General features: G+C 36.1%; 2 protein-coding genes across 2 annotated transcripts in view; one reads left to right on the top strand and one right to left on the bottom strand.

The window, feature by feature from the left end:
• The first annotated feature begins 333 nt into the window (after positions 1 to 333).
• On the top strand, positions 334 to 7050 carry LOC142979012 (uncharacterized). The gene is made up of 7 exons (XM_076123740.1): positions 334 to 452; positions 789 to 1014; positions 1433 to 1563; positions 2021 to 2140; positions 5825 to 5971; positions 6051 to 6081; positions 6309 to 7050. The coding sequence occupies exons 1-7, from the start codon at positions 360 to 362 to the stop codon at positions 7016 to 7018; spliced, it is 1458 nt and encodes a 485-aa protein (XP_075979855.1). The 5' UTR covers positions 334 to 359; the 3' UTR covers positions 7019 to 7050.
• A 124-nt stretch (positions 7051 to 7174) lies between these two features.
• Positions 7175 to 26181, bottom strand: part of LOC142979011 (uncharacterized) — a 75315-nt gene continuing 56308 nt past the window's right edge. Inside the window, exons 3-12 of the mRNA XM_076123739.1 lie at positions 22982 to 23079; positions 20674 to 22725; positions 18911 to 20385; positions 12149 to 12313; positions 11490 to 11726; positions 11047 to 11184; positions 10310 to 10595; positions 9451 to 9639; positions 8771 to 8952; positions 7175 to 8520 (exon numbers count right to left, since the gene is read on the bottom strand). Coding sequence (XP_075979854.1) covers positions 8467 to 8520; positions 8771 to 8952; positions 9451 to 9639; positions 10310 to 10595; positions 11047 to 11184; positions 11490 to 11726; positions 12149 to 12313; positions 18911 to 20385; positions 20674 to 22725; positions 22982 to 23009 — 4806 coding nt within the window. The 5' untranslated portion in view covers positions 23010 to 23079 and the 3' untranslated portion in view covers positions 7175 to 8466. The remainder of the gene's footprint in view (positions 8521 to 8770; positions 8953 to 9450; positions 9640 to 10309; positions 10596 to 11046; positions 11185 to 11489; positions 11727 to 12148; positions 12314 to 18910; positions 20386 to 20673; positions 22726 to 22981; positions 23080 to 26181) is intronic.

Here is a 26181-nt window from a genome sequence, read left to right as displayed (position 1 = left end):
TAGATGTTTTATTTCAATGTCTCGAGAGCTGAGTTTTAGATTAAATAAAATTATGTGTGTCATTAAAAATATACTAGATTTTTCTTTTATTTACCACGAGACATTTTCTGCTTCTTTTTAATTCTAAAACCGTTTTTTTTTCAATTTGTTATCGTCTATCGTCGTATCTAATAAATCATCGAGATATAGTTTTTTACTAAAGTAGCTGGCACACTTATCGACGTTACTAGTTCAACCTATTTTATATTTTCATCATAAAATCTTCAACATTATTCAAATTGATTACCTATTTTCATGGCTGCCTAGACTACGTGTTATAATGCCAATACTTATCAACAAATGCAGTGATAAACGACGACATGGAGCACGCAGTACGTCCTCAGATATTAGAACATTGCAAGCTCAGCTTACCCCAGGGTTTGAAGGAGTTGATGAATGACATTTCCAGAGAAGTAAGTACAATCGTACAAAGTTTCATTCCTTATTTAAAAAGCGTTCAGGATATTTTTTACATTAGTACTATTTTATATTAAAAACGGTTCAACGGTTTAGCCGTAATATACGTAACATAGCAGACAAACAGACAGAATGACAGACGAAAAAACAAAAATAAAAGTATGAATTTCCAGCTCTTCCATCAAATGTTAGCACTGTTTACTAACAGAGGTAAGTATATTATTTTACGCCATTTAATTTGCCATTTTCATTCAACACATATTTGTCTAAATAGGTGCGGTCTATTGCAAATTATTTAAACGTGTAACTTTCGTATTAAAATTCTGTTTTAGGTTCTTAGAGCTCAGCCTGCAGATCTCTACGGGTTCATCGCGGGCTACCTCTCAGCGCTGTTAGTATCGCGAGACAACCTATCCGTTGCTGCCTATGTACTGAGCCACGTGTGCGAATGTGATTGTCGCAAGGAATTGATGTGCGAACTCAGAGATATTGGCCTCGATGAGGAAGACGCTGAAGATGCCTTTAAAGTTATTATGAAATATTTTAGCAAGGAGATTAGTAAGTCTTTCGTTGCTTTTGTAGTACCTGCAGGTGTAGGCAGTTAATGAAATATAGCCACTTTTCGACGATTACTATATTTTTCCAACTAGGATGAGCCTATTGCCGTAAAATTTAGATTATTCCGATTGTTCGAACAGAAATTCACAAAACGCCTGACCCGGGAAGCGAACCTAAATCTCGTGATCGGATATTATGTCTGCCTCCGTGGCGCAGTGGTTATGGTCACCACGCCTCTATCATTGCGTCGGGAGGTCGTGGGTTCGATTCCCACAAGGAAAAATTATTTGTGCAATCTACAAATAATTGTTTTGTGTCTGGTTGTGCAAAGAAAAGAAAGAAATGATATAATACATGCAGTACAAAGATACATAACAAAGAATTGACTTAATTACTAAAGCGACTGATTCTGTTCTAGTCAATGAAGGCACTCTTCTCTCAACCCTTACGAAGAAAACCTACATAGACGACAGCATGCTACCGCCAGTGGTGAACGCTATACGTGATGCTTATCTACAGCATCAGGCTCATAACATCACTAAATATGAGGTATACAAGTCATTACTTATATTGTAAATGCGAAAGTTTGTGAAGAGTATGTGTGTTATTTTTTTACGTAGGCGAAGTCGCGAGCGGGCTAGTATTTTATTAAACTTGGTTAAATTGATGTATGTAGTAAACATATTATTTATTCTATGATTGGAAACTCCAAAAACTAAAGAATATATTGCCGTTCATTTAGTTCCTCGACATCTTGGCCCTTGCGACACAAGCTGCGAGCTTAGTGCAGGAACTTAATATAATCCTTAAAAAGATAACTTAAGTGAAACCTTAAATAATTACTTATAATTTTAAAAAGAGGGTTTCAGATCTGTTGCATCCAAATGCCACTTAAAAATATATTATGAGAGATGGCGAATTGAATCCGAAATAAGATGCGAAAAGCAACCGGCAATCTACTCTCTTTGCTCAAATTTCGTAATTTATAGAGTAATATTGATTACAGGAGTCGTCAGACAGTGAAGAAGATGACGAGGTCAAGAGAGCAGCATCCCATACTTTGAAGCTGTACCGAAGTGTGAGACCACCGGAAATATTGTACGAACAGATGGCTGAGAAAATACAGGTACAAAATAATATTAGTCCATTGAAATGTTACAATTTAAGGACCAAATATTGCATTTTTAGAGGACGAAATTTTTATATTTGGGACATGTTTAGGAGGTAATAGCATAACCTCAAGTTTGTGGGGTCGCCACCGTTGTCCCCCAGGCGGCAACTTAGAAAAGGAGTGAAGCCGCTTTTTACGCGATATCTCGGAAACTATGGGATCTATCATGACCCCCCAAAAATGCTCTAAAAATAAAATGAGTCGTCTAAAAAATACAAAGTTCATGTAACATTTCAATGGACTATATACAATACTAAACAATGCATCGTCAAAATGTTTACTACACCTTTACAATGACATAATAAAAACATCGACTTACCTCTCCCTCGTTCACACTTCTTCTACAACTCATATATTATTTATTTTTCTCTTTTTGTGGGTAGAATACCGACATATAATTAGGTACCGTGTTAGGCAAATGATCCTTTAGTTGATGTTTTGTAATGCTTTCAGTAAAGTTAGTTTATGCTTATGATATTTCGACGGTCCCTACGTACATTCCCTCAAGTGGTACTTACGGGATTTGCTTTTTTTGTTTCCGTGACCTTCCGGTTGTCATATACTTTGGATTGATTAAAGAAAAATTAGTAAAAATGCTTTAATTCTACCCTAAATCAACACTCGACAAACCCCAGAACTACAACACTTCCAATGTAAAATGTCACTAGTGAGAGTTAAGACATTTTACATTGGCAAGTCAACAACACCCCCGCGCGCCTCCCCCGTAACTCCCACATGCGGGCTTATTGCGCTCGCGCAAAAAAGAAAATGAAAAATGTAAAATATAAAGGTAAAACCATCAAAATATCATCAGGTAAGTTGAATTTGACGTTTTATTTTATTGTACCTTCTTTAACTTTAATTATTAGTCAGTAAAAAAATATTTTTAATTACATTATCAACTTAAATTACTTTTTTGGTAATCTAAACAAGCTTTATTCAATTCCGACGTAATTAGTCGCTTTTGGTAGTGACTTTATTTTACTTGGGAATGTTTTGAATCAAAAAGTCTTAAGTGTTACATAAGTGTTTTTACGTGGGAGAACATATACTACTGTTTTAAGTAACTGCCACTTAAGTTATTTTACATCGGGAATATTTAATTTAAAATGTAAGTAATTACCATTTCTGTTATTTTACGTTGTTTTTTGTAATTTTTTTCGGGTCCATTTTCGCTAGCATCAAAACATGAACACTAAGATCTGGCTCAAATCCATGCAAAAATGAGTCCTACGCCACCCTCGGCTCCATTAGCTTCAAATTTGCTCGGTGATAAAATACTGTCAGATTCAAGTATAGTAGAAATATTGGAATCGCCATAACCGACGTCTTCTCTTTGGCTCCAGGGGGTTTCTCAATCACCTTCCGAACATCGTGTTCCTTCATGGACTCCAACTCCCGCTTCATCGCTGCTATCCACTCATGGCTATCAGGTCTTCGAAGGACTTCTTTGTACGAACGTGGTTCTTCCTCTAACTTGCATGTACTGTTGTAGCAATATAGTCCACTTTGTACGCTACGAAGCCTATTCCTCAAAGGATACCTAGGCTCTTCCTCGATATTCACACTTACTGTTCTGACTCTTGTATCACAATGTTCAGCATCAGATTCACTTGAATTCACAGGCTCCACAGATTCAACACAAGGATCTGTATCCACATCTGCTGAGTCTGAGCTCTCCTCCGCATCTTCAATACTGTCTGGGTCTGTCAGACGTGTTTCGTTCTCCACATGCCTCACGAAGTCTTTGAAAAAGTTCAAAGCTTGAGACTTCTCCCTGAGAAAGAAATTTACTAGTGAAATCGTCTACTATTACGAACATGTTACGAGCTCCACCATAAGAACTTTCCGACATGGGACCACACAAATCAGCATGTAATAAACTGAGTTTGTCTTTCGCTCGCCTTGCTTCACCCTTTGAAAAAGGTAATCTATGTGCCTTACCTCTTATACAAGCAGCACAAGGTTCCATTACACTTTTACCTCCAACCTCGATGTTAGGCAACTTCCGTAAATCATTCAAGTTAACATGCCCTAATCTACGATGCCAAAGTGCCAACGAGTCTTCAACTAGAACCGTAGCCAAAGCACCATCTACAATAGCAAAACAACAACCTGAGACTTCACTAGCAGTAACCACAAGTTTACTCGTTATCTCGCTTATCGATTGGTGAAACATCCTACAGCCATTAGAATCAAAAATAACTCCCCATCCATTCTGTACCAACTTAGATACTGACAAAAGATTAACTTTCAAGCCAGGCACAAAGGAACAATCTTTTACAGTTAACAAAACTCCTTTCACATTAAATAAAATATCACCTTTGCCTTCACTTGACATTCTATCATCATTTGCACACGTCACAACATTCTTATCAGTAACCTTAAAGTCTCTAAACCACTGCTTCTGAAAACTCATGTGTGTCGAGGCTCCACTATCGAGATAAAATGTCGCGGGGCTGAAGGATGTGTGCACCGACAGTGAACACTTGAACAGCATAACGCAACTTTCTTCGACTTCGAGGAAACCGTTGGTAAGCGTGCACCACATCCTTGTCCAGCATCGGGCAATCGGACTTCTTATGACCTTTCTTTCCACATTAAAAGCAGTTGTTTGTTTTGTTTTGTTTCTTCACTACTAAAGCCAAGTTCGACGAGGATTCATTTGAAGAGCTCTGAGCGCTATCTTCTTGTAGAAGCTTTTGCCGAACATTTTGAGAAGTAATCTTCATTCCAGAATGCTCTAGTGCCATCCGTAATGGTCGGTAAACATCAGGTATACCTCGCAAAAGTACCACGGCAACCAAATCGTCATCGAAACTTTGATTGATTTCTTTACGCTTTTGAGCGTGACTCATGACAGCAGATCGGTGGTTTTCCAGCTTCTCATCCAAAAGACAATTCATCAGAGTTATGCGCTTATTTTTTCCCTTGTCTTGTCTTGTAAGTAAGATTTTGAACATACGGATACAGATGAGATTCTAAGTAAAGGCATATTAACGTGTATGCTTCTTGATCCTTCTCGATCTCCGCTTCATCATCCTTCTTTGGAAGTGTTGATGTATACTTGAAACATTTTTCTCGAGCAACCATATTCAACAAGTACCTAATTATGATTGCTCAATATTATTACTATGTAATATTTTATCTTTATGATGAAGAAAAGGGTTGCCTATTGTGAATTTAATAAAAAAAGTTTATAAAATATTTCTTTTTATTTTATTATCAGCCCCTACCTCATGGCTTCCAGTATGAAAACACCGTAATTCAATATTATACTCAACGTAAAATGTAGTAAAAGGCAGTTACAATTTAGATTGTTGTTCAATCCCCCATGTAAAGATCAGTAAGTACCACTTAGGTAAATGCTAGTCGGAATGTTTCCGATCTAAAACGACGGTTGTGACCAATGGAACATAAAGAGAATATATTTAAACGTTTTTATTTTATTTTCTCATAAAAGACAACAAATAAAGACTTCGTGCAAAATTTCATAGCTCTGCGATTGATAGAACTTGAGATACAAGTGTTTGAAACTTCAAACCGCTCTCCTGTAAAATTTGCGTTTTGCAATTAGGTTATTGTACGTAGGGACCGTCGATTTATAGTTTATGATTAGTATATGATTAACCTTTGCAGGCATCTTACCGATCATTTGGCGTGAGACGCAGTGACGGTTCGAAAGATGATCAACGGCGGAAATCAAAGAAATCAGTTACTCTGAAAGAACCTGATTCAAATAAGAGTAAAGTTGCTACAGAGCAGTCCAGTTTCTCGGATGAGGAGGTAAGACTAGGTTGCATTGAAAGTTCATCTGTTGATACTAAATGAATATTGCCGAATAACGTGTCTTTCTGTTTTAAAGATCGCAATGACTTCGAGTATGCTGAGGACCAGTAAGTAATAACAATTTACTTTAATATTACCTATAATACTAGAATAAGTAGAAATGTATTGAACAATTTAGCAAATTATTGTAATTTATTGTACATATTGTTACCAAACTCTCACACTTGTTCTACTCTCTGTCCTCGTGATAAACTCTTCACTTTTGTGATTAATTAGTTACAAAATTGACAGGTTTCTCATTCTATTCAATAATAGTAAAAGTACTTTTCTACAGGATTGGGGACAGTGTCGTGTACATCACTCGCCGGTTCATTCTGTCACTTGCCTCGCCTCAAACCGTACTCCGTTCACGAAATCGAGGAAATCGCAGAAAGAGAACATTCCCACATCGACTATACAGCGCAAGAGCCACATCTATCAATCATAGCTGATGAAGAAATAGCACAAATGACTAAAGATATGCCAATTAATTTTGGAGAACGTTCTGAAGAGGAATCGTTTCATCGGGCAGAAATTGAACAAGAACATGAATTGATACATGAAGATGTATATGAAGAATCCGTTACCGAAGAACCAGTAATAAGAGAGTCCCTTCACGAGAATTCTATTAATGATGAATTGTTTAATGAAGACATAAATGAGGAATTGATTAATGATATCACTGTAACCGAAGAGCTATATGAAGAACCGATGGATGAAACACATAGTAATTTAACACATGATGTGACTGCTACAGATAAAACAAGCTATTCTGAAAGTGTTGTACTTGTAGAACAATATTTATCCGAAGATAACCAAGGTGACGTGACTGAAGTCCTAGAAGAATTGAATGAAGGTAGAGAAATACTTGGAGAAGAAATATTTGAAAGAGACATTGAATTTGATGATCAGAGTCTCAATTATGTGGATGTTATGAAGAAAGAAGCTGAAAGTGATGATTATGGTTCGGTTGAAAGAGTTATGAGTATTCATAGTTTGATATAAAAGGCTTGTTTTTACTTTCCAATATAACCGAGTTAGTTATTTTTCGTTAATAATGATATACGTAATCTTACGGCAAAATATCAGTCATTCAAGCATTTTTTTCGCAGGATGTTATTTTCTTGTGCTTACAATTTTTTATTTAAATAAAACCCAAAATATTATTACAATAAATTTATTTAATTTGAATACAGACCTTAATATAAATTGTAGGACGTATATAATTATGTAATATATAGTTTTTTGGTCAATAATATAGTTTATTATTATAATACATAGCCTAAATATAACTAATACTTAATAACTAAAAACGTGTGGGATAAACAGTGCATTTTTACTAATTATTTAAATGCTTTGACTTTTTATATAACAAAATATAATTATCTAAAGCCCCCTTTTCACTGAACAAAAAAATACCCTCCCTTGCGGCGCGCAGTCGGGTAAAGATACAAACAAAATTTTACTATTTACTAAATTCAGATCATTTTTTGAAGATATATTTTTAAGCCGTGGTTTTTTTATGGAGGCATTTTCAAAATATGTAACGCACTTAAATAATATAAAACAACAATTTAACAATAAGTGTAAACAGATAAAGGAATATAAATAAAATATCAACACCGGTTTTTTACATTAACTTTTAAAAGTAGCACAGAGTATTTTTATTCGTAATAGTGCAATAATAACTTTGCGCAACAAAATCAAGATATTTTGAGGTTTTCTTTAGACTTTTAATATTTTCGTATTTTTTTACATTTTCTTACACTGGTCTTTCAGAAAAAAAACTGCTTTGCATATTTTAATGAAAGTGTTTTCTTTCTCCGTTAGTGCTATTATATTTTTATGATTTTATGTACTTTTTATTTTTTATGATTATGTTGTTTTAAAGTTATCATTGCTCTCATCTATAGAATAATCTAAATTATCATAAATACATCTAGTTATGGTAATATTAGTATTAGTGCTAAACTAAAAGTTAGTAGAAATCACAGCAAAACTCAACAAACGACGCCTAAAGTAGATATTATTTATTGTGATTGAAATTATGCTTAAACATTATCTAGGAAAACCGAAACATCGATAGACTAGCGGAATGATCCCCTAAAAATAAATAAAAAATAAATTGTTCGAACAAAAAAATAATAAAACTTAAATATAATCTTATGTACAAGTTTCGTTAAATTATGCAACGTCACCATTTTCGTCACAGAATATAATCGATAATAAAAATCTATAATGTCTTTATAGTTATTAAAAATAAAATAATAAAAATATGTTTCTTTCATTATTTTTGAGCGATCAAATTTTCAAGAGATCTCGTAACTTACGCTTTGGTATGTTCCAAATAGTATTTTTGTTTTAATCTAAAGCCGGCTCTACACGATGGGATAAGTGTACGCCGGCGTTGTCATGGTTCGGGATAAGGTTCTTACCTATGAGACGGTCTACTTTCATATGGTGTCCACTCCTCCGCCTAGCATTTTGTTGCCGTATTCACTGAGCACCTGAAATGAAATATATTTAGTCAGATTATTCATCTATCGTGTTAATTGTTTTTATCGGTCGGTAAACGATTTTTGGATTAAGTTACTATCGGTGACCGCAGAGTCGTATTTAAACTGAGCGTATCTGCGCTTCGGGCAGCACGTAAAAATACGTCAAAGGGCTCTCGAGCGGCTCGAACAACTTTGAAACTCGGTTTTGAATATCAAGGCATTAACCATAGGATAAAATTGCGAGGTGAAGCGTACAGACCTTATAGACGAAGATGTAGTGGTGCCTGTTGGAGAGCGAGTGCGGTCGCTGCGCGCGCAGGTGGCGCACGACGCGCGGCACGTCGGCGGCGCCCGGCAGCGCGCGCGCGCTGATGTCCAGCGCCAGCAGCGCCGCCGAGCGCCCCGCGCCCGACGCGCACACAACCACGCACGGACGGATGCCTGGCGGAGGACCACTCGTCAGTTCAGGGTTAACACTGAGCCCCTCTAGTACATTAGGGAGCTTAAAGAACAATGATAATTATTAACACTAAAAAAATTACTATCTGTAATACTCGTTGTGTGTCAGTAATCTGTTTATTTCTTCAATACAGTCTCCGAAGGAAGCCGATTATGCCCTAGACGAGTATGAAAAGGATCTCATTTGATTTAATTTAGGTACACGACATAATATAAAAAAGAAATAAATAAGTACAGTTTATTAAGATAATCTATTGGCCGAGCGAAATGCTTAACGCCTACCTAAAAGTAATAACACTACATCTTTGAAAATATCTAATACTTACGAACTGAAAGCTAAAACATCAATAAATCAATTAAATAAAATTAAATTTATGTGCTTAAACATCAAATCATCTAAAACATTTTACCCTTGCCGACTGAACAGAAAATTAAAATAAATCAAAACGCCTACCAAAAAACTAAGAGCAATCTACTCACCCTCAACTTCAGACGCCGCCTTCATTCGTCCAAGCGTGCCGTTGTTAGGCGCTACTCTTCGCATCTGTTCCTCCGCCCTGGCTGGAGAGTACACGTTCACGCCGTTACCGGAGTTACCTTCATCACTGCGTAGCTTGGATAGATTGCTGAACGATGAACGGTTCTGGTCGCCGTAGATTACTTCTACACCTGGAGAAATAAGATCGATTAGATTCCAATCTAGAACTTGGCTTTAATAGGAAGCAGGTGAAGTCAGCTCCATTGGCCTTTTGTAACTGACTGTACCTTCAATATTGACAAAAACAGTTTATCTAAAAATATATTTTTTTTCGTGGTCGATCTATCTGTATTTGAGCTAATGTGCGCTTATTCTAAAGTCTAGAATTTTAGTCTAGAATTCTAAGTCTTTAGTTCTAAAATCTAGAACAATAACAAAATGTTGAACACGTCATACTTTTTAATTTGTATTGCACAACTCCTGGTGGTAAAGGATCACTGTCAATTTCCAATTTCTTACGATTTCCTTTAGAATCTTCTGCTGCGTAGGAAAATAAATAAATCAAATTTTGATTTAATAGTATATGAAGTCATCAAATTCAACAGATTACTTAACTAATTCGTTGAACTTATATGAATAGACGAAATCTTCGACATCAATATAATGTCTGTAAAATCTACTGTAGGTACACTACCTACTATACATCACACAAATACATAATCTGTATTAAAAAGATCTTGTAAATTCATGTCTTTTAGAACAAATATCTATGTTAGATAAAAAAAAACAGTTCAAGACACTTATTTAGGTACGCTAAAAACGAAATCTTCAAATAAATTCAAAAAGTCATCAATATCCTACCTTCTTCATCATACTCCTTAGCCGTCTGCGAGATCTTCATATAACTCCTCATCTCACACAAGAAGTCAATAACAGAGTCATAATCATCTGGGACTCCCTTAGCAGGCCAGAAGTACCAGAGGTGAGTGACCTCGCGCCAGGTCCTGGTGGACAAGTTGATGAGTTGGACACTGGAGATCGCGTACTTGTCTCGCTGTTCACGCTTCTTCAATATGATCTTGAACTCCCCGAAGGTACGTTTGTTGTCCGAGATTTCTGATGGTGGAAGGTACTCGTAGCATTTTTCCTGAGAAATAGCAGTAGATATGTTATTTATTACGACATAATTATGTGAATTCGGTCTACTTAAAAATATTTTGGACAATAGATATACAAAAAGCTCGAATAACAATAATATTGTAACTTTAATTTATCCGCAAAATAAGAAAAGGAATAAAGAGTCAAGACTATAATTTGGTGACACTAGAAATGTTATGTAACAAGTAAAGCCGTGTTCCTGAAATATTTTATAAACGAAAAGCTTTTTTTAACAAACAATAACAAGAAATAATATTTTTTTTCAATCCCGAAGCCTTAGAAAAATGAGTTCCTTCTCGAATGTTTTCTTTTGTTTTTCTCAATTTTTTTAGGGATTTTTGAATGTTACGGTAGACGTTATTTGTTTACGTACGAATGAAAACAGTATTATTTTAACCTAAAATATTAGTACTATACAGTCGTTATAGCTTTTTACTTACAACTCCATTCTCCATATACTCGGTGAGCATGACGACAAGCCTGGAGTTCTGTTCCCAGATCATTCTCCAGAAGTCCACCACGGTGTTGGAGAGCGGCGCCTGGCACGCGATGTAGTAGTTGCGAATATTGCCTGGACCCTGTGGGTGAATAGAAAATGGTTAGTACCTAAGAGTAATTCTCTGTGAAACCTTTGTACCATGGTCATCAATAGAATTTTTTATAAGAAACTTGGTTAAAGAGCTCCATGATTAACTTTGCTTTAGTTAAAAAAAAGCATTCCTACAACACTCAACATTTTTTGAGTATGGCAAAACCTATTTGCTTTCTTCTAAGTGCCAGACATAAGCGCGTAAAACTGGAAACGCTTTTCAACAAACTTGCTGTATTGTAACCACTTTAACCTAATCTGCTTAAAAACTCATTATTATCATATATTTCTTACCGTAACAAAATTAGCATTAATATACTCCGTAGTAGGATCATTGCCTATTCTCTTGAGCGGCACCCTGGTCTCGGGCAGCGGGAGTACGTTGGAGTATCTGTTCTTGTCCTCACACCCTGGGGGCACCTCATCAGGCCTGACCGTCACTGAGGGGATCTCGGCAAACTCCGCGCTCATGGACTCTATGTCCATGGCAAAGTTGGCTAAAGCTGCGTACTGCATGGGGTGGGAGGTTACCTAGAAATACAAATAACACATTAGATTATAGCACCTATAGATTTGATGCTGTTTGTTTTCGGTAATGATACAAAAGGCAATATTCTTACAAAATCTCAAATATTAAATACCCGTTTTGGTGTTCCATAACAGTGTATGAAAAAAACGTGCCCTAAGATCTTTTAAAAAAAATACTTTTCATGGCTTTCATAACAATCTCAACTGAGTATGATAAAGCCATATTTTCAGTATAATTTATATTGCAATACTATGATTACCCTATGTAACATGCTCACTTCAAACGAGTGGCTTAAGAAGCTTTCCGTATCTAAAATACAAGCAAAAAAAAACACAAAATAAATATTATGCAAACGCCTTTACATGGTTTCCGCCTGCCTATATGGAAAAAGGGCATGATTGAATATATGTAGAAGCTTCCTTACTTCATCATCATAAGCCGGGTTGCCGTAACTCCTCTTGCTGGCTCTCAGCCGATGGTTGCCCTTGCGGTGTCCCACACTGACGCTGTCCAGACTGTACGCGTCCAATGACACGGGGGTGCAACGTTGTGCGTACACGCCACGGCGACCTCGACGACGAACCACCAGCTGGAAAGAAATAGAAGATTAGTGGTTTTGTTAAGAAGGAAATGCCGGGCATATTTGTTTTTTAAAAATATAGGAATATTATGGGAAAATACAGAATGTCAATTGGCATCATGACTTGACCTATACTTAGGATTCTTTTAAACTTGACTTCATTAACCCAGTAACAGATTTCAATTTTTTTTTGTTGTGGCGATTTTACGTAGCGTAGGTACCATGACTTAAGTAGCGTGGCTACCGTGATTATGTAGTTAAACTAATATTCTTTCAAGTGGGACCGAATCTGCAAGCCCTAGAGCGTAATATTGCGGCGAGTCGTAACTATCTTAAATACTTATAAAAATTCTAAAGCTAAATTTCGAAATTTTTTGACGGGGAATAACCATGATGCTCGATCTTCGGTTAATTTCATGTCTTGCCTTTCTTCCCATATACGTACGGTAGCAACAGATTTTGGAATGCCTTTTTATCTCGTGATTATCACTTACATCCTGCTATACGATACCTTCAAGTCGGTTGCATACTTAAAGGTGTGCATTAAGGCATGTACGATATTTTAGTCATAACAAACGTATGTAACCTACATTCAAGGCTTTTATTTATTTAAAATCATTAATCTAAACTAAGTGCCAAAATTCTCAGTTCTAAGCAATTTTTTTTGTACGCGTCAATATCTGAACCAAATCTGCCTGCCTCTTTGGAAATAAGGCGTGATTTTATTGATGCATATAACAAAATTATAATCAACCACCATAATCTTAAAATCACTAGGTTAAGTAAGGATACTTCGAGAACTCTTAGGCTGACAGGCATTCTTTAAAAATCGTGGCATTTGAGGTAGTCCACCTAGAGTAGGTACCCGTTTGAATAACACCTGCCAAATGCTACTAAATTGATGGGTGCCCTTCGTGGACTAGGCTAGGTGCTTTTCGTCAAGGCGCTATTCGAACGGATGTTCTAAATGGACTACCTCTGGTATTTGACCGTATTTCCTCCAGTGACGTCAGTCTTAACAACTGTGGACTGTATCATCAGTCCATTTCTTCAAAACCCCAATAACGTAATTGATTACAATGTATATTTATCTAAACTCTATGAATGAATGGTTAAGCTTTGTCTAGTAGTATTGATGACACGGCGTAAGCGTCGCTCGCTCAGCGTCCGGTGATAAGTCATTGTTTATGCTACCACGATAATAGGGCCACTGTTAGGTATGGGATTATAAGTTGAATGGAAGGTATTTCTGTGGCAGGCTATTTAAGAATACTACATTAACTCTATTATTACGAGTAGCTTGGTCTTATGCAAATGTAGAAACATTATTTAAAAAGTATGTTTTAAATATAATTTTGCCAATAAGCTACATGAGCATATTATGATGAATCGTATGCCTAGCCATTAATTTTAATATTATCATCTAACAACCGGCTGTATTGCTGGATGCATAAACTACTCAGACTGAAATTCAATTTCATCAAAATCTATTCTAATAATCATTGTTGAAAATTTGCCCTCACAAATTTTCGCATTTGTAATATTTGTGCAATAACTGCAGAAATTGTAATAAATAATTTAAATCGATCAAATCAATCGTCAATTTAAGTCGACACCTACACAGCGTGAGAACTTATAAAAAAATACAGTTAAATGCCAAATAAAGTGTCACGTTGCTCTTAAAATTTGCATCAATCTTAAACATTCAAGTCCCGATAAATTTTGTAAGAATTCTAGCATTAAGTGAGTAACACTCGAGTTAAGTCGAGTTGGGTCACACAATCATACGCGTCGCGTGAAATAGTCGCGGCCTCAAGGGCTCCACGGCCACTTGAGAACTTAATTTATGAGGTGCCCTATGTTCAGTACGTGCTCGTTGTTACACGATACGGTACGGTAAAAATATCTGTGATTTTGAAAGTCTATAAATAAAAATCAATGAAGATCGGGCTTTTAAGAATTGCGTGAGTATTTTTGACAAGCAGAACTGCTAGGTTCAATTAAAGAAAAAAGTATCTAAGTTGGTAATATGATATTTTTCCAGATCTGATCAGTATTTTTGAACAAGCGAATCAGAACAAACAAATATCTTTAGTTATTTACTTAACAATATAAAATCCTATAAATGTCTTTCTGGACTAAAAGTAATGTAGTTAGTAAAAACAGTGTTTATGGAAGACCTAAAGCAAAAATGTTTTAGCAGTTGATCCAGTCACCTTCACTACATCATCATGTGTTTAGTCTCTTCTAGAATAAAGCGTGACTCTAAAGATATGTTCTCGATTCAATAACACGTAAAATTTTCCACAGCTAACACCATAACCTACAACAACATATAAAGTCGTGGCTCGTAACAATGGAGCCGCGCGTCGAAGGTCCATCATCAAGCTGGCTTTGTTTATAATTTGCATTGTAAAAACATCCTCCGCGCCGCGATACTGGCGACACCTACAGCTTACTAGGAACATAGGTTAAATGTGTACGGTTTGCAGAAACTACGCCTACGTTATGGTAATGGAAAATACCTTTTCGAAACAATCAACATCAAAAATACGTCTAGACCACGTTCTACCGTAAGTGTTTACGAGTGTTAATATCAATTAATAACCAAAACATAAGCTCGGTTAAAATAAACACCCCCATTTATAACAATATTATTTTTGGTACGTTTGATTAGGAAAAAGGAAAATTTTGTAATATCCGATTTAAAGAGTTCATAAAGTATTACTTAATAAACTCTCTAAGATACATACATGCATAGATTTAAAAGATTACGGAATAGTTTATTCATTTAATTTGGCCTGAACTTTGTATATTGTGTGACGTTGATCTCGGATTCAGATGTAATTTTGGTAGAAGAATGGTATTTCTTTAAATATTATTGTTTTTCAGGATTTCCGGCGGTAAGAAAAGTGACTGTCTTTAGAAAAATATTAGCGAAACACCGAGTACTTTTTTGCTAGCCGTACAACTGTGCTCGCAATAATCCCGGTCGTATGTTGGCGGGAGCGCGCGCAACACACCGCAGTGACGTATCACCCGGCAAGCAGCGCGTGCGCACCCAAACGAACATCGTTTATTACAACCCTTTTGTACATTACCAATTATTTTGCTCTTTTTTCTTAGTTTATTTCTCATTTAGTATATTTTTTTATTTTTTAATATATTTCCTAGTATTTTAATATGTAATTAGAAGGTTTTGCTATTTATTTTTGAATAAACGATGGTCGTTTTTTTTAAAGTATTCATTTAATAAGTGTGATTGAAGGGGTGAAGCCGATTTTGGTAAGCATGCCTTTTTTGTTTTATTTATCTTTTTTCAGCGATTAGTGCTTTGGAGAGAGGTAGTTCAAGAAGGTAATAAAAGTATGATGATAGTTGTCGGAAAGGTCATGATTTGAATTTGGTACCTTTTTGTGAAAAGGCCCTAGCTACTACACAATCTACACATGGGTCCCGTGCTTTTGTTATTTGAAAATTATTTATTTGCGTATTCATCAGATACATTTTTATGTTAACCTGAAATGTGCGCTCATTATTTTTAATTTATTTATTTAGGGGCGTCCCTTTAGAGCTTCGTCTTTCGACCTTTTTGGCCCAGGTGGTCTATTTTTTCTTTAAATTAAATGTCAAAGCAGCATAACGTATTTTTGTTTGTAAATGATTTATTGATAAAAAACGCAATGAAACGCATATCTATACTAATATTATAAAGCTGAAGAGTTTGTTTGTTTGTTTGAACGCGCTAATCTCGGGAACTACTGGTCCGATTTGAAAAAATCTTTCAGTGTTAGATAGCCTATTTATCGAGGAAGGCTATAGGCTATATATCATCACGCTACGACCAATAGGAGCAGAGTACCAGTAAAAAATGTTACAAAAACGGGGGAAATTATGACCCATTCTTTCTTATGTGACGCAAGCGAAGTTGCGCGGGACAGCTAGTGTATTAATAATTTTGAGTATTTAATTTAAGTCATTGATTACTTACATTCACTAAGCTTTGATTTCGTTATTTTTTTCTAACTTTCTGCAGATTTTTTCCAACACTGTTATCTATACTTAATATTATAAAGCTGAAGAGTTTGTTTGTTTGATTGTTTGTTTGTTTGTTTGTTTGAACGCGCTAATCTCAGGAACTACTGGTCCGATTTGAAAAATTCTTTCAGTGTTAGATAGTCCATTTATCGAGGAAGGTTATAGGCTATATATCATCACGCTACTACCAATAGGAGCAGAGCACCAGTGAAAAATGTTACAAAAACGGGGAAAAATTTGACCCATTCTCTCTTATGTGACGCAAGCGAAGTTGCGCGGGTCAGCTAGTATATTATAAGCAATGCTCATATTTTATTTTTACAATCGTATTTTAAATATTTTTGAAAGTATTTTGTTGACCGCATTTCTCCAGAAGTATTTGCGTTATTATTATATTCATTTTAAAAAAGTAATTTTCTCGTTCCAAATTATTTATGCGTGATATAAATCTTAATTTTCTATCATTTCTAAGTAGGGACGAGTCGGAACGACTACTGAACAATGACTTTTATTTAGTCGTTTTTATTTCTTTACATTTAACATGCCATGAAACCATTTTCTCTTCCTGTTTCGCAAATAGGTAGGTAGGTACTCATGTGATTAACTCTTTTCTGTTAAAATACCTTTGTTTCTATTATTCTTATATTGATTTCCCGCCAATTCGTTATGTATTGTATAGAGACGCAATTAATTCCGACGTGAAGTCTAAAACTTTTTCCAATCAGAAAAAGCCTAAAATCGTTTAAGATTATGAGTGATTTGTATACCTACTGCTTAAAAATATTATCAAAGTATGTAGGTATTAATTAAATCAGGTAACAGGTCATGTACAAAACAGAAATTACCTAAATTTTCGTCAGTTAAAAAATCCTCATGGCAACAATATTATCGCACAAAAGTACCAGGGCATCATAACTCGGTAAGAGTTCTCCAAACTTGTGACCGACATATCTAACGGGCGTCCAAGTATGCCAATTCTCGTTACAAACGATAACCGTATCTCGGTGTCGTATGACCACATTAGACCGCGTCGAGTTGCAAACCAAGGAATTTTTATCGCCAGCCACGAAGAACAACTTCCGATGAGATATTAGGATATCTTACTACAAGTGCTTATGTAGCTGACGGTTAACTCGTTACGATTTGAAAGTTCTTTGCTTTTATGTTATCCTGGTACTTGTAGAACATTAAATAGCATTTTAAAAACAAATTACCGATATTATCGTAATAACTTTGTTTGCGTTTCTTTCGTTTTTTGGATTAACTTTACTTTCCTGATAATATAATAAGAACTAAATCAGCCAATGCAATTTGGAAAATTTTCTGTAAGATTAGGTTTGATGATAGATCGATATCGAAATGATGTTAAACTTAACTGAAATAGAGCTGTAAATAAACAAATGTAGATTGGGATTGCATAATCTTTTTTTATACTTTTTTGACTTAAACATTCTAATCGTTAGGTTTTTTCGAAGATAGTCAGTTAATGTTATATTATTATTCAAAGTAGGTATAAATAATTGCAAAGTACAATCACTAACGTCACTCAATGAATATATTTCAGGATATCCCGCTGTTCCTGCCTAACAAACCAGTGCCATTGTGAAGCCGAGGTAATTAAATATGTTATTCCCCTTTTACATAAAAATATCATATAATTTGTTACGTCAATGAAACTTTTATATTTATTATGCATTCAACATATGTATACACGTGTTTAGTTAAACCTTAAGTGATGGTAAGATGGATTGATTACTTGGGGATAATAGTAGCAAATACCAGGTCAATATCATTAATTCATCATACATACGAGTATATATCCAATTTTGCAATTTATTTTTTGACATCAGTTTTCGAAACGGGTTTCAGGCCTTACACTGAATGGATCGTGGGTTCAATGCCCACAGGAAACAAAATTTAACAATCCACTATTTATTTGATGTTTCGGATCTGTTGATATTTAATGATTCTTAGTGCCCAGATATGCACATTTGTTTTTTTTAATATAGATAAAATGTTATTTCAGATTCATCTGCTGAATGAAGATATAAAATCTACAACGTTCTCCAAAGTAGTGAACGTAATTTATCGTGAGTTAATCCTATAGATATTATGCTCATTACTTTGGATATGTTGTACGAACATTCAACATACGAATATTGCCGAACACACCCGAAATAAGACGAACATTGGCGGAGCAGACCGAGATAAGAAAAACTTTTGAGGAACAATTTTTTATGATATTTGCTTTAAAATATTTGATTGTTTTTATGTGTATGCATTTTAGGTTCTGATGCCACGATTTGGGCCATGGTTATGGTATTTATAATGCTATCTGCACTTTGTGTCACAGGTTTGATTCTTTTTCAAGTAAACAAGGCCTAAGATGTTTTGTCCTTATAGGTGGTTTGTAGAGTTCTTTAGTTCTTATGTGTAGGTTGAGACATTTAAATAACTGCAGTGTTTTTTAAGTACAAGTTAGCTTTTACAGTTTAAAACTATTTTTGTAATAAAGGTCATTTTATCTAGTTAGCTATTTTTAGTTTAATATATTAGGAATTGACTTACCAGTAATCCAATAAGGAGTATCAGTGCAATAACACCAATCGTGCTCACAGCTATCGCCACACCGGCCCCTGATCCCGTATCATCGCCATCTAACGTCACTTTCGAAGTCATTGTCGTCATTTCCGCACCATAGCTTGTCTCAAATCCATTGCCGGCCCTCGTGGTATACTCTGAATCAGTCGTAGTCTCAGGCACCGTTGTATCGTGAATTCTTGCACTACGCTGTGTTGTCGTTTCATCAACCGCTTCGGTAGTAGGTGGTTCGGTTCTTGGCATTTCAGTCGTCGTTCTAATTGTCACTGGTATTGTAGTCACAGGTTCTGTGGTAGTAAAAGCTTCAGTAGTTGTTGGTTTGAACGTCTCTTGTGTGACTTCGTTGCTCCCGCTATTGTCGTCAGTACAGTCAGTCTCCTGTTTACTGGTAGTTGTCGCTTCAGTTGAAGTAATTATTCTTTCTCGTTCTGTATTAATTTCTGTGTGAATTTCCACTACTATTGTAGTTGTATCTTCGACTGTTTCGGCGATAGTTGTAGGAGCTTGAGTTGTTAGTACCTGTGTCGTAGTAATTGTTTGTTCGGTAGTAGGCTGTACAGTCATTTCCATTGTTGTCGGTTCAGTAGTTATTTCTTCAGTCACCGGTGTGGTAGTAATTTCGACCGTTGTAGGAGTTTCTGTAGGTGTTTGTGTCGTTTCTACCGGCGTTTCAGTCGTTTCAGCTAATATCCTAGTGATGTTCTCTAAGACTTGTGATGAAACTTCTATAGGAGATGTTGTTTCTATGAAAACAGTTGTTGTTTCATCTTCTGTCTCTGTCGTTTGGTATTTAGGCCTGTAGGTAGTGACAGGACTGTCTGGTATTGTGGTTATTCTTGTTCTTGTTGGGAAGGCCGGATGCCACGTACTAGGTACAATAGTCTCCGTAGTTTCCGATTCGGTAACCATTTCTTCAGTAGGCACGTAAGAGAATCTTATAGTAGTAATCTCATAATCTTCAGTCGATTTAGTTTTGTCTGGCTTTTGAACAGTTACAGTCTGATTGAGTTCAGAGCTCGCGACGGTTTCGTCTTGGGGTGTGGTGATGTCAGATGGCAATTTCGTAATTGATTCAAAACCAGTTGACTTTGTGGCGTCAACCGGCGGAATTGTCTCCTTTTCTATATCATTAGTGTCCGTTGTATCGTCGTTGTCGACACCCACAGCTACCCAAGAAGTCTCTGTATCTTTCTCTGCTTCTGTCGTTGCCTCTGTAGTGACTCTATCTACGTTGTTTTGTGCATAAACATTGTTATCGACTGATAGATTTTCTGATTTTATTTCGTGTCTTTCTGTCTGTGCCTCAGCTGTTAATGTCGGCGCAGTGATTGGTTGCCACGGCAGCTTGTTCTGTACGACTTCGGTGATCTTCGGGATGATGTCATTGCTGATTGGGTTGGCCGATGTTGTGGTCGTCGACACTGTGGTCGTTTCTTTTTTGTCTGAAATAAATAACATTGTCATATTTATACACACCATTTAACAAAAATCACAACCTTATATGAATGACATGTGTAAAGAAATAATGATGAACTGATTTCAATGATGAGACACACTGCAGCTTCAATTTTATATTGTATTTTTATTGTGAATTCAAATAATTCAAATTTTTGAAGCAAAGTATAATATATGATAATGTTTCGATCAAGACAAATAAGTTATGACTATATCTTAATTCCGATTGTAATCTTGGATATTGTAAACTCTGGAAAATATCGCAGATAACTCACCTAAAACTTCCCCGACACTCTGTAGCTCGTTTTCATCAATGCTCTTCTGAGCTGATCCAGTCGCATTGACCACAGTGTCTGGCGAAGGAAGAGGTACACGCAAACTGGCCAGAGCCCACGCAGTCGGCGGCATCTCACTATCACCGTCCATCTCTGTCGAGGCCGTAGCCACCCCGAACTTCGTCGACCCACGCTTTGACAAACTTTGAACCGCATTGTTATTTATTGATTGAGATTGTACTACTTTTTTCGGTCCACCTATATCACCTTGTAAGACAGGATCTATGTCTGAAGACACTGTAGTCAGAACAGTCTTAACCGGCCTTGTAAAGAATGGACTTGATAGTCGTGGTCTAGTAGTGGTCTTCTCTTTTATGCTAAAATGTTCGGTATAAATAGGTGATGAAAATGTTGGTCGTATCCTTGTAATGTTTCGTCGCGGCATCAACCACACCGGCGTAGTCTTCGGCGTGGTGTGGTGGAACTTATGTGTCGGCCGCCGCGGACTCAAACTTGATGATATAATCACAGGCTTGGACGTCACACTGTTCGGAGAATCTTTGTTGTTATTTAGATTCAAACGTTTGGAATAGCTTCTGTTCCTGATAAAATTGCTAGAATATATCTTGGCCTTTTCTGTAGATGATACTGAATTTTGTGTTGATACAGCTATTGGGTTAATTGTATTAAATATTGGTAGGATGCTTGATACAGGCAAGTAGCTTGAAGACACTGTAGATAAAGTCTCTGGACTGGGGTCAGGGAGTGCCGGTCTGGTAGCTACTGGAAGTGATGGCTGCGTCGGAGTAGGCACTGGTGCTTTAGTAGCTACTGTCTGAGATTGTTGTGTGGCTACAGGAAGAGATTGTACCGTAGGATCAGGCAGAGTTTTCTGCGCAGCATTTACAGATGCCTGTTCTTCCTCCACTGAAGTACTCGGCGTCGGTCCCGCAGCTAAAGCTTCGTTATCACAGTCATCGTCTGAGTTATTAATAGCATAGGTCTCGGTAGACAGCACAGACATCTCATAATAAATACTTGTACCATGAACATCAGATAACTCTTTGTTAGCGCTGCCAGCACCATCGTTGTCTAACAGACGAATTTCTTTGGTATTTTTAATGAATACTGATGATTTGTTACCTGGTGTATTATTGCCTAGCTTCTCTAAGCCAACGTTTTGTTTGATGATTTTCTGAACATTCGTTCCGTTCACAGGTGGGGTTTTAGATTTTATAGTGTCTAAGTGTTTAATAATACTTGAGGAAACTTGACGGAACTTCTTGTCAAATAAATCATTTTTTGGCGTAGTCAGTTCACTGTCGTAGTTAAAATATTCCGATCTGAAAGACCCATGGCTAGGTTCGACGTAACCGTAGGTAGACTTTCCAGGGAATAAACTCGAGAACCCGCCGAAGAACGGACTATCAAATTCATGTTTATCTTTTTTGTTAGAACTACCGAAGTCCGAATCGTGGGTGAAATCTCCAAAGCCAGGTATTGAAAAGAAATTGTCGAAACTAGTGGTTGATTTCTCAGAAGAGTCCATCTCATCTTCGTCTTCATCCTCGTCGTATTCTTCTTCACTTTCTTCTTCTTTTATACTTGTCATAGGTGTTGTGCTGCTGGCAAGGTTTGGCATTTTAGTTTTCTTATAAGCCCGCATACTATCAACAATTTCAGCTGGCTTCTTAACTTCTGGAGTGGGAGTAACTATAATTAAACTCGGCGTCTCTGTAGACTTGACTCGCCGACGAGGTCTTTCCGTGCTCGTTTTGATTTGGGAGTGGAATTTGACATTCCCTCTTCCTCTGTCTTTGTATTTAGCGTTTTCTTCGGAGGTTGATACTTTGGGTTTTATTTTGGAGTTGAGTTCATTGAGGGAGACGTCGGGGGTCTTGGCTCGGGTCCTGGTGGGCCAGGTGTCGTTGGCTCGTCCATACCGCGGCGCGCGTTCATCTCTGACTGTGGTCGCTGTCGTGTCGCGAGGTATGGCGTTGCCGTTAACTGTTGTGCCGCTCAACAGTAGTAAATTTACTACTAATGCTGCACCTGAAAATGATATACGCATCTTTTAGCACTTGTTTACACTATTATGCTGTATTATTACTGATACTTTTTTAAATATCATATTAAAAAATAATCAACTACATTTTGTAACGTTTTAACAAATCGTTTTTTTTTTTGTATATTTGGACGAGATCATAGATCTAGATGGTTTGATGATAAATAATTTAAGTCTGACTTATAACTTCTAAGTAATAAATTATTTTAAATGTTATACCGATAGCTTTATTATTGAACTTACCTAAACATATTCTGACTGGAGATTCCATTTTTATAACATTTTGTCGTATGAATACTGTAGTGAACTTCTACTTCATCTCGCTCCTGTCATTGTACACCCTGAAAATAAGAAAAATAATAGGTTAAAATCTAAAAATATTTACTAAGAATATAGTATACAAAGTAATAGTATGATAATAGATTAAGAAAGCTAAATACATAATAGCTAGTATTGGTTTTCAAAAAACCTAAAAACAAAACTGAAGTCTAAAAAACCTCCATTTCAATAAGTTGTGTTCGATTTTGATAATTTAGATGTACCCAAATTTCAATAAATATTTCTATCTTTGTGAATATTTTGTTCTCCTATAACATTCTTATAGACTATTCTTCTCACGCGCAACCAAAAAACACCTTTTGGAAGTAGAACAAAACCTTTAACCATACATTCATAGATAGCTAAGTTACTACAGATCGATTACTTATAGAAATCAATCGTCATTTCCCATCAACAGCCAGCAATGCCTTCAATGACATAAGACAGTATAACACAACAATGGTGGAATGAGAACAATTTTCCCCGTCACTAGGCATGTATGTCGATGACACGTTACACCATATTACACGAGTTATATCATCTGCTTCCCATAGAAACAGCTATTGTCTGACGGGGATTATGAACAAGTATTTGTTTGAATAAATATGTATATTTAAATACAAGAAAGAAATTCAAACTTTTATAAAAATAAAATTCTACTGTTATTGAGTGACCGATTGACAACGCACAGCCGAAACTACTTAGCGTAGAAAACTGGTATAAAGGTTACTTAGGAAGTGTAGAGGATAAGAGAGGATTTTATGAAATTTCATGCGGGCAAAGCCGCGGACGGGAACTAGCTTCCTGCCCGCGGCTTTGCCTTGCCTTGTCGTCGCATTTTTAGTTAAAACGTGGTCGTTTTGTCTTTTCCTTTAGTTATAGTAAAATCCAGTCCATTCTACTCCAGTTTCCTGGTTAAGAATAGCGTGTCAAATGATGACTGAACTTTTTGAGTAACTAAAGGCGAGATAACTAATAGTCGTCTTCCTTACGTTAAGTGGGATCGACACTGCATATTTTTTTTCTCAATGACAGTACCTACGCAGGTATCTATATCTCTGAGTAAAACAGTAGAAATGGTAAGTAAACGATGATGTCAAGGTTAACTGTATGGTACTAATTTGATTAGACCCTTTCAATGGTTGTTCTATGCTTTCGCTGTTCAGTAAGTTGTAGAGAAAGTTATTGGTATTTCTATGGTAAATGTGGATTCTTCTAGGTCTAAAATGGCAAGTAATTATCATAACAGTCTCTTAGCATTTTAAAGCTATCTTAAAGGTCTGATAGGAGTTTGACATTTAAAATTTAGTTCCTGTAAAACACACTAGAGGCGCTGATCAAGTTTATAGTACTAATCATGATACCTACTACAATAAAAGTTATCTGCAAAACGTACTGGTACAAAATTATTATGTGTACCAGGTAAAATTACTTCAACCCATTTTATTTCCAAATTACGTTGGCACTTTTCTTTCAGAACTTGGTGTTTCTTATCACCTAATCCATCTATGATGAAAGCAAATAATGCAGTAATGATGGCAGCGAAATCATCATTTAGGGCCATTATTAAGGTTAACCTACTGAACTATATTTTGTTTACCCTACTTTTTTAAGCACTAATATCTCGCTAAATTCGTTTTTTTTTCATGGAAAATTTAATCACTCTCTTTGACTCACGTATTTTGCTTTTAACTTAGTAAAGTATAATTTAAACGCAAAATCTCAAGAATTCATCGCTGATTTATTGGACCGCAAGTTCAGCTTCAAAGTAATTCTCCCATTATTTGATAAAAAAGTTCTAACGCCTCAATCACGCCTAAACTACAAAACGAAAAAGGATGAAATCTTGTGTAGTATATAACCTGAACTAACAAATAGAATTTTACCCCGGGAAATCTGATGACGTGTTTAGCAAAAACTTTGCTAGTAATAATGTCGTCCTGGCCACTACTATTTTTTGACCCGACCCGGGATTCGAAGCCGAGACCTTTTGCGCGACAGTCGTATACACTACCGACCGCGCAATTTGTTTAGCATGGAATTGTCAAACGATTTCTTGACGTCAACTGAGTTTTAGCTCAAAATCCATCACCTTACTTTGAAAGCAGTCATATTAGCGAATGAATCAGACCTCCTGGTCATTACGACCAGTGATAATTATGTAAGTAGGTCACGAGCTCACGGCGTAAGGTACACTTCACAAATGTAATTGTTGCAGCAAGGCTGGGACAATTGCTCTCAAGATAACTGCCTTATATGTAGTGTAATAGCTTCTTGTTTATTTATGAAGGTTTAAATAGCTCCGAATTACATGGTAATACTAGAAGCCGCCCGCGACTTCGACCGCGTGGAAACCCTTCCCATGTAAATCCAGATCCCTTGGGAACTCAGGGATAAAAATCTTATGTATTCTGGGTCTTCAGCCACCTAGGTACATACCAAATCTATTCGCAATCGATTTAGTAGTAATTGCGTGAAAGAGTAACAAACATCATACTCACAAACTTTCGCTTTTAATTATATACTAGTAGGATAAACTGGTTACTTATTTGACTTAAGGATTATAAGGATGCTGATTTAGATCAATTAGCTCAGATATTAATGTAGATATTTCTCTACTACATAGCATATGTGTATGTTTTGTTAATTTAACCTTTGTATCGTGTCGAGTGGATAGCTATATCAAGGCTAGGTTTATTTTAAATCTATTGATTGTGTGATCTTAAAATCTATGCGTGTACTACCTTAAAAAGCTTTTACTCATTTTTTTCAAACTAAGAGCAAAGGCATCCACAGAAACCGAACGGATATCGCACAACAAAATTACTTCAACACAAATAACTTTAATAAGATATTATTCGGGTTTCGACGCAGTTCGTCATATTTTTTGTCATAAACAAATTTTAATTATTCCTAATTACGACAATCTAGACAAAAACATTAGTGAAATCTGCGAACCTAATCAAATTCAAATTAACTAAAAATATTACCTAGTTTTTGTTTAAAATGCAATTTTATTAAAACAATCTGAAATAAATTACAGGTCAGGTGTCGAGTTAAGCGAAAAAATTAATTGCACTATTGCACATTTAACAGTTGAAGCGATTAACGCGTAAAATTTGAAC

Source organism: Anticarsia gemmatalis, chromosome 15 (assembly GCF_050436995.1).
Source record: "Anticarsia gemmatalis isolate Benzon Research Colony breed Stoneville strain chromosome 15, ilAntGemm2 primary, whole genome shotgun sequence".
Classification (NCBI taxonomy): domain Eukaryota; kingdom Metazoa; phylum Arthropoda; class Insecta; order Lepidoptera; family Erebidae; genus Anticarsia; species Anticarsia gemmatalis.
This window is presented reverse-complemented; position numbering and strand designations above follow the sequence as displayed.

Bases quoted from the DNA above. Each gene is read 5' to 3' on its own strand.
- LOC142979012 (XM_076123740.1), top strand. From the start codon at position 360: ATGGAGCACGCAGTACGTCCTCAGATATTAGAACATTGCAAGCTCAGC. The intron at 2,141-5,824 runs GTACAAAATAAT...TAACCTTTGCAG, and splicing joins AGATGGCTGAGAAAATACAG to GCATCTTACCGATCATTTGG. The intron at 6,082-6,308 runs GTAAGTAATAAC...ACTTTTCTACAG, and splicing joins TTCGAGTATGCTGAGGACCA to GATTGGGGACAGTGTCGTGT.